Below are 9,494 nucleotides of genomic sequence, written 5' to 3'. Positions count from 1 at the left end.
CTCATACCAGGGATCATGGATCAGTTTGAATACATCAGAATACTTGAAGAGGTTATGCTGAAGAGGAAATGCCCTTGAAATGGGTGTTCCAACAAGACAACGACCCCAAACACACCAGTAAACGTGCAAAATCTTGGTTCCAGACCAACAAGATTGACGTTATGGAGTGCCCAGCCCAATCCCCAGATCTTAATCCAATAGAAAACTTGTGGGGTGACATCAAAAATGCAGTTTCTGAGGCAAAACCAAGAAATAGAGAAGAACTGTGGAATGTAGTCCAATCATCCTGGGCTGGAATACCTGATCACAGGTGCCAGAAGTTGGTTGACTCCATGCAACACAGATGTACAGCAGTTCTCAGAAACAGTGCTTATACAACTAAATATTCATTAAGTCATTCAAAGGAAAGCAAAATCTTCAAACATTTTTCAGTTTATATAGTGAATGTTTGAGTTTGTAAAGAAGAATACAAACACCGCTATATTTTGAACAGTCTAATATTCACTTTTCTTCAATTTGTTTTAGTGGAACACAAATTTGATATATTTGTCTTCTTGTTTTGATTTGGAATAGAATGTGTAGTGTTCCCAATGCATTTGTGTGTATGGAAATAAAAGCTATTAGAAGGATTTTACGCTTTATTCACTTTTTTCAACACACTATTATTTTAAACACAACTGTATCTTGTCTTTTCTCAAGGCCAAGGCACTGATCCAGACCAGCCTGGAGTACCCTCAACGGTCAAATTTCAGCCCTGTTTTTCCAGAGACCTCTGGCTGCTCACTTCCTGGTGAAATCCTTAATACGTAGAGTGGATCACCTAGTTCTCCCCATTTGTTCTCTGGTATCACTGTGGGATCTTAATCTGGTCTTGTCTTCTCTCCTGAGGCTGTCTTCTCTCCCTGGTGCCGGCATCTTTAGTATGGGCACCTCGGCTGTGACAGCTTACTGCTTCACAGCCGGGTGCACACGCGAGAAACACTGCACTTTGTGAATGGCCCCGTAGTCTTCTGGGACCTGTCATGTGTCCCAGAAGACTACGGAGAGGGAGGGGGAAAGACCACTTGTGATTTTTTTGTTTTATTTCATTGTGGACTGTGACCAGTTACCAAATCACTTAGGTGACCCTTCCTCTTCGAAATGCTAAGCCCCCCTGGATTAGATTCACATTGCCTGTCCATGTCCTGGACAGTGTTGTTAGAGTCCCTCTTCCAATCAGAGTGCAGAAAGCCGGGCAGCCCTGCTCAGATCTCCTGTAGAAGTCATCTCAGGTCACCTCCACCAGCTGCCACGTGTCACTGCTAAAAATAGCCCCACACTGGAGGTGTACTGGCAGAAAATAGCCCCAATCTCTGCCAGGTCCCCGGATGTGAGAACTCACCAATCACAGCGGATAATCAGGGATCTGGTTCATGTGTGGTAGGCACCCCTCCCCCGTGTGTCCTCTGCCCTATGTTCGGGAATCTCATGAGACAAATACTTGCTCTGTGTTTTGGACATACAACCAGCCGCTCTGACTGGCTGGAGTTGGGAGCAGCCAGCCAGCGATCTGGCCCTAGTGGAATACATGGAGCGCGCGCCCGCAGGCCTGCGCGCTTCTGTGGATTCCCCGTCTTCATTCTTAAGCTGGGCGCGCGGCCCCAGGAGCGCGCACGCAGCCTGCGCTGTGTTTGTCCTGACGTCATGTTCTCGCCCAGCAACGCGAGCGGGATCGCGAATGGCGGCGCAGAGAGGGGAGTTCAAACCCAACGGAGGCTTGTCCAGCCCGTGACTCGGCAACATGAAGAGGATGAAGAGCGCCAGGGGCCCCGCCGGCTCGGGGGCGGAAGACGAGGAGGGGCCACACTCCGACTTGGCCGATGTAGAGGGTGAGAGAGGCGGGGAGCGGCTGTCACTGCCCGGCGGCTGGACCTGTCACCGGCCGGGGGGCGACACTGCCTGACAGGAGTCGGCGGGGCCCCGGCTGAGGGAGGACCTGGGTTCAACACTGTCCTCTCTAAGGAGGTGACCTATCACCTCAACACTAGGGGGCCCCATACTGCAGAGGATAGCCAGTACCACTAGGGGCCCCGCACCCAATACTGGGGCCCCTGAATCAGTAGGATAGCCAATATCAATGGGGGCCCCACACCCAACGCTGAGGCTCCTGAATCAGGAGGATAGCCAATACCACTACAGGGCCCCCGCACTCAGCACTGGAGCCCCAATACCAATGGGGGCCCCATACCCAGCACTGGGGCCTCTAATTCAGGAGGGTAGCCAATACCAATGGGGGCCCCGCAATCAGGAGGATCGCCAATACCAATGGGGGCCCTGTATGCAAAACTGGGGCCACTGACTGAAAAAGGTGTCCAATGCTGCTAGGGGCCTCACATCCCACACTGGGGCCCCTGACAGAGCAGGATAACCAATACTACTAGAGGATCCAGTAGCCAACACTGGGACCCCTGACTGGAGAAGATAGCCAATATCACAAGGGGCCCTACGTCCAACACTGCGGCTCCTGACATTGCAGGATGGCCAATATCCAGTATTTCCAGGGGGCCATATACCCAACACTGGGGCTGACAGAAGGGGATTGCCAAAATCACTAGGGGGCCCTATACCCAACACCTCAGAAATTTGGGGCCCCTAAACCTGGCCTAAGAAGCTTTCCTGCTCTTCACTGGGACTCCTGATTGAGAAGGATATCTGTTGCATCATCAACAGTAAGGTCCCTGTTTTGAGTGAATTACTGTTAACACCAATAACCACGGCTCAGAGTGCGTAGATGTCACTCTCAACACTTCCCATCCTAAACCTAACTAAGGGGGTACCCAGCACTTCAACACTGGGACCCATGACAGGACCTTATCTGTCTCCTTATCACTAGGGTCCCTGTACCCAACACTGGGACCCATGACAGGACCTTATCTGTCTCCTCATCACTAGGGTCCCTGTACCCAACACTGGGACCCATGACAGGACCTTATCTGTCTCCTCATCACTAGGGTCCCTGTACCCAACACTGGGACCCATGACAGGACCTTATCTGTCTCCTCATCACTAGGGTCCCTGTACCCAACACTGGGACCCATGACAGGATAGTAAGTATCTGTCTCCTCATCGCTAGGGTCCCTATACCCAACACTGGGACCCATGACAGGACTGTATCTGTCTCCTCATAAGTATGATGAGACCCATTATTTCTAGCAGGGCCTTGTACACAACCCTGGGCACCCTTTACCTGACTGTACAGGGGCCTTTTTACCTAAGGAGTATAAGACCCCATTCACACTTGTCATGCAACTTTAATGTCCAAAGATGCGCAAGTCATGTTTTCCAATGATAACCATTCATATACAGTTAGGTCCATATATATTTGGACACAGGTACAATTTATTAGTTCAGGTATTTACCAAAACATTTTCAAGCTATAGTTATATAATGAATATGGGCTGAAAGTGCACACTCTGAGGTTTAATTTGAGGGTATGTACATCCAAATTGGAGGAAGGGTTTAGGAATTACAGCTCTTAAGAGTAGCCATCCCCCCCTTTTCAAGGGACCAAAAGTAATTGGACAATTGAATATAATCATAAATAAAATGTTTATTTTTATTATTTTGTTGAGAATCCTTTACTGGCACTGACTGCCTGAAGTCTGGAACCCATGGACATTACCAAAGACTGGGTTTCCTCCTTTCCGATGTTTTGCCAGGCTCTAACTGCAGCTGTCTTCAGTTGTTCTTTGTTTGTGGGTCTTTCTGCCTTTTAGTTTTGCCTTCAGCAAGTGAAATTCATGCTCAATTGGGTTGAGATCAGGTGATTGACTCGGCCATTGCAGAACATTCCACTTTTCCTTCAGAAGCTCCTGGGTTGCTTTTGCAGTGTGTTTTGGATCATTGTCCATCTGTACTGTGAAGTGCCGTCCAATCAACTGTGCTGCATTTGGCTGAATCTGGGCTGACAGTATATCTGTAAACACTGCAGAATTCATCCAGCTGCTTCTGTCTTCTGTCACATTACCAATGACCCAGTGCCACTGGAAGCCATGCATGCCCATGCCATCACACTGAATCCACCATGTTTTACAGAGGACATTGTGTGCTTTGGGTCATAAGCTGTTCCAAGCCTTCTCCACACTTTTTTCTTCCCATCATTCTGGTACAGATTCATCTTGGTTTCATCCGTCCAAAGAATGCTTTTCCAGCACTGGTCTGGCTTTTTAGATGTTTTTTTGGCAAAGTCTAATCTGGGTTTTCTATTTTTCATGGACAGCTCCTTTGAACGCATGATGTAGGTTCACAGCAATAGATTCCAAATGCAAATACCACACTTAAAATCAACTCCAGACCTTTTACCTGCTTAATTGATGAAGAAATAAAGAAAGAGTAGCCCACACCTGGCCATGAAACAGCTTTTGATTCAATTGTCCAATTACGTTTGGTCCCCTGAAAAAGGGGGGTTGGCTACTATTAAGATCTGTAATTCCTAAATCCTTCCTCCAATTTGGAGGTCCATACCCTCAAATTAAACCTGACATTGTGCACTTTCAGCCCAAATCCATTATATAACTAAAGCTTGAATATATTTTGGTAACTACCTAAAAAACTAAAATTGTGCCTGAGTCCAAATATATATGGACCAACTGTATGTGAAACTGTTGCAGCGACTTCTAAATAGTTCATGTACTACTTTGATCCAACTTTCATGCAACTTGAGGGCCATAGACTTCAATGTTCACCCTCAAAAGTTGCTTGAAAGTCATACCTAAATGTTTTATATGCAACAGTGGGTCTGACTTTGCAGAGGGACAGGTCACATCCAAGTTGCACCCATCCAAAGATGAGAAAATCTGGCGTCGTTCAAGTGTGAATGGAGCCTTACTGTTACCCCAACTCTTCAGTCCCTTTATTTTATTACCTTAATTCTTCCATAGTCTCATGGCTCTCCATCTGACACTAGACTCCCTGATCTCAAATATTTTGACAATGTAGACTTTTAATTTAGGGCCAGTTCACATTACATGCGTTTTAGCTGCTTTTGTCTGCATCCAAAACACACAGAAAGTGGGTTATATGGTTGTCAATGTCATAGTTCACATCAGTGTTTGCAGTTCCTGTTGCAGAAAAAAAAATAGAACATGTTGCATTTTTTCTGCACAGAACTGTACTGGAAAACGCATAAAAACCACACTGGAACGCACATGTCCCTAATTAAATTGAAGAAAAAGAGGGGAAAAAACAAACTGGAATGCATCAAGCGTATCAAAAATGCGCATACGGAAATGCATCTGGACTGCGTTTCTATAGTGTGAACCCGCCCATAAAGAGTATATGTTCTGTTAGCCTAAAGCCTGCAGCCCTATAATGAAATGATACATACAATACATCCTGATCATACCAAGGCACTCCGAGATCTTTCCATACACTGATCTCTACTTCTGCTGTACACCTCTTTAGGCATTCTAGAAAGAGCACCAGTGAGATTCTGTTCTCATCCAAATATCCTCAAAGCGGAACTAAAGCCATTGATTAACTGTTTCCCGAAATGGTTTCATTCAAGGCATGCCATTAATAACTGTTCCAATTGCTTGAACTGTCAAGCTTGCAAATGCATGGTGTCCTAACTGATAACGCACAGCTCCATGACAACTGCAGATCAAACCGAGGCTAAGATGACCGCTTCCCTGCTTCTGAATGTGCTTTGTGCCCCCTCATAGCAGTGAGATGCTGGAAGCCCAGAGTTTTAAAGTGCTGTGCTTTCTTTATGTGGAAAGTGATTTTAATTACCTAAAAGTGGTATTAAAGTTACACTATGATACATATATTATGGGTTGTTTTTTTTGTTTTTGTTTTTTACGAAAGCTGGTTCACTCAGAATCTGGTGCACCTGTGCATGGTAGCCAATCGGCTTCTAACCTCAGCTTTTTCAATTAAGCTTTAGCAATAAAACCTGGAAGCTGATTGGTTTCTATGCAGAAGTGCGCAGGATTCTAAGTGAACCAGTTTTGGTAAACCAGACTGTGTGCAGGCAGGCATTTTATTTCAGAAGAGACAGCAGACCTATCTCCTTGCTCACAGGTGTTCCCAGACTATAAACTGAGCTGGGCATGCTCGGCTTATAGCGGCCAGGCCAATCCTGTGTGACTGGATGACTAGCTCCTGTGCATTCGCAGGAATGACGTTATCCCATGCCAGCCAATGAAAATGGCCGAAACCCGGCACACAAGAGAAAATACAGGCAAGGGAGCGTTGAGAAGATGAGTATCCTCCATTTAGTGCCACTTTAAAGTCCCATCATTTCTTGTACGCTATTTTGGGCTGAGAGTTGAAAGGTCAGTGAGGCTGTATTGTATTGGCCTATGCAGCTGGGAGATGATGTTACATAATATTAGCACTCACATTTGAGGTGCAACACAGAAGCGATGGCAATGCAAGCATTCTGTGTAACCCAGAAAAATATGTTGTCCTGCCCCTTTGGTGATTAGGAGCAGGCTAGCTGCAGCAAAACATAGCTATAGAGGAATCAATCAACCATGAAACTAAAAACTGCAGCCACTAGAGGTGAGCCCCCATCATTATAGGGAATAAAACTAGACTAATACCTAGTTAAGGCCTGGTTCACACCTATGCGGTTTTTAGTGCTTTTTGTATTCTGCAGAAACACACTACAGTCCATTTACATTCTTTCCTATGGGACACATTCACATACACCCTGTTCCAAATTATTATGCAAATGATATTTTTCTCATTTACCTAAATAATTGATGTAAATAACAGTCAGCATAATTCTCATGTTATCAACTATTAAGAGTACAATTCAAATTTTATTGAAAAACCTCCTAATAACAGTATTTTTTTTTTTTTTAAACCTAAAAAACTTCCAATGCACTGTTCCAAATTATTGTGCACAGTAAGTTTCAAAACACTTTATAGGTTGTAAAGAACTGAAAATTGTCATTTGTTGTGTTTGCAGCATATTTACTGAAATCAAAAGCTATTTCAATGAAACTTTTAACAACATTTTAACTTTTTAAACATTTGAACCGGTCACGTTACATTGTAACATAGGACCCCTTATTTGATAGCAGCTTCACAAGTCTTGCATCCATTGAACTTGTGAGTTTTTGGACAGTTTCTGCTTGAATTTGTTTGCAAGTTGTCAGAATAGCCTCCCAGAGCTGCAGTTTGGATGTAAACTGCCTCCCACCCTCATAGATCTTTTGCTTGAGGATGCTCCAAAGGTTCTCAATAGGATTGATGTCAGGGGAGGTTGGAGGCCACACCATGACTTTCTCTCCTTTTATCCCCATAGCAGCCATAGATGCAGAGGTATTCTTTGCAGCATGAGATGGTGCATTGTCATGCATGAGGATGATTTTATTACGGAAAGCATTGTTCTTCCTTCTGTACCAGGGAAGAAAGTGGTCAGTCATAAACTCCACATACTTTGCAGAGGTCATCTTTACACCTTCAGGGACCCTAAAGGGACCGACCATCTCTGTTCCCATGATTCCGGCCCAAAACATGACTCCACCACCGCCTTGCTGACGTCGCAGCCTTGTTGGAACAGGGTGGCCATCCACTACTCCATCCATCTAGACCATCCAGGGTTGCACGGCACTCATCAGTGAACAGGACTGTTTGAAAATTAGTCTTGATGTATTCTTCTGCCCAATGCAGCCGTTTCTGCTTGTGAGCATTGGTTAGTGGTGGCTGAATAGAAGGTTTATACAGATGCAAGACTCTGGAGGACTCTACACCTTGATGTCTGTGGGACTCCAGAGGCACCAGCAGCTTCAAATATCTGTTTGCTGCTATGTAATGGTATTTTAGCAGCTGCTCTCTTGATCTGATGCATGGATCTGGCAGAAATCTTCCTCAATGTGCCTTTATTTGCACGAACCCGCCTGTGCTCAGAATCCGCCACAAATCTCTTAATAGTGCGATGATCACGCTTAAGTTTTTGTGAAATATCGAATGTTTTCATACCTTGTCCAAGGCATTGAACTATTTCACTCTTTTCGGCAGCAGAGAGATCCTTTTTCGTCCCCATATTGCTTGAAAATGGTGCTCTGCTTAATAATGTGGAACACCCTCCTTTAGTAGTTTTTCCTTAAATTGGGCTCACTGGCCAATCTAATTATCACAGGTGTCCGAGATTGTTTTCAGTGATCAAAAGAGCCCTGACACACAATGCCATCCATGAGTTAAACTGAAAAACAAAATATTTAATCTTTTTGACACTTAAATATAATTTGCATAATCATTTGGAACAGGGTGTATATGCGTTTTCAGCTGCTGCTTTTTTGGAAAGGATCAGGGAACTTTTTGTTTTTTTTTTCCTTTCTCGCAGCATAATGCTACCCAGATAGGCGTGAACCAGGCCTTAAGCAACAAAAACATTTAACAGTGTACAAGGCCTTTAATGTGCAGGTCACATGTAGTGGGAGGATGGAGATGAGGGGGCTATGGTGCAGGAGAAGGGAGGTGATGGTGTTAATGTATAGATCACATATATAGAGACAAGATAAAGATGTACAGGAGAGGAGGGGGCTGGAAGGGATAAAAATATGATCCCACAATTAATTCAAATCCCTCACTAAAAATCTGATTCTGCATTCATTCTTTTAATCATCGATAAATTCTCTTTCCTCCATATTACAGGAAGGAGAATGGTCTACCTCTGGAAAGTGTTGCCCTTTGGTTGCATACTGTGAAAATGGTGTATGAATCATAAGAGTTGCTTAATGGATCTTGGGTAGAATAACGTGTATAAATGTAGTTTAACTGTGTATTTGTGGTTTGGCTGAAGATTTGTCATAAAGCTGACCATATGTGTGACATTTTGAACTTTCAATTCAGTTATTTGCTGAAATCGTATAACAAATCATAGACTTATGCAGGCCATAGGTCGTTTATTGGCCGAATTTTCGTCCGTGTGAAAAATCAGCCGATATTCACGCCGTTAGTGGGGCCAGCCCGTCGACCGGTTTTCGCGGATCTTCTTGTTTATTTTTATCGGTTATGCTGGAAAATACACGAAAAACGGCCGTTTTTCGTGGACATTGGCAGCATCGGCAACGGCACAGACTGATTTTTCATTTATTGGCCGACAATTTGTCTATGGCCAGCCTTAGTGATGGTTTAGGCCTCATTCATACCATATACCCACTCGAGGCCATGCTTACTAGCACGGGGGTGTACAGGTGTTACATGCAGGCAGTCCTCTTGCTGTCTTTTGGGACAGAGCGGCTGTGTGCCAATATGACATCTGTGCGGGGGGGTGTCCCTAAACTCACTCTGTCTGATTTTAGGGGACATGCACCCCAGGGCTGGGTTTATCTGCACAGGGATGTACAGGTGCTCCATGCAGGCAGTCCCATTGCTGTCTTTTGGGACAGAGCGGCTGTATCTCAATATGACATCTGTGCGGTACACGGTGCACTCTAGGAGAACGAGGCCTAAGAATGATTGTCCACAAGTAGATGGAATCGCAGTTTGCTTCATTG

The 9,494-nt window shown here is 44.8% G+C and overlaps 1 protein-coding gene across 3 annotated transcripts in view; it reads left to right on the top strand.

Moving 5' to 3' along the window:
- Positions 1–1,675: 1,675 nt before the first annotated feature.
- LIN9 (lin-9 DREAM MuvB core complex component) overlaps positions 1,676–9,494 on the top strand; it is a 68,516-nt gene continuing 60,697 nt past the window's right edge. For 2 of the 3 annotated variants that reach the window (XM_089685097.1, XM_089685096.1), the window contains exon 1: positions 1,676–1,868. In XM_089685097.1, the coding sequence (XP_089541223.1) occupies positions 1,781–1,868 (88 nt within the window). In that variant the 5' untranslated portion in view covers positions 1,676–1,780. The remainder of the gene's footprint in view (positions 1,869–9,494) is intronic. The other variant, XM_089685095.1, reaches the window with a different exon arrangement.

Source organism: Staurois parvus, unplaced genomic scaffold (genome assembly GCF_062004578.1).
Source record: "Staurois parvus isolate SC_StPar_1 unplaced genomic scaffold, SC_StPar_1.0 ptg000362l, whole genome shotgun sequence".
Classification (NCBI taxonomy): Eukaryota; Metazoa; Chordata; class Amphibia; order Anura; family Ranidae; genus Staurois; species Staurois parvus.
The sequence above is the reverse complement of the archived record's forward strand: the minus strand, read 5'-3'. Positions and strand labels throughout refer to the sequence as shown.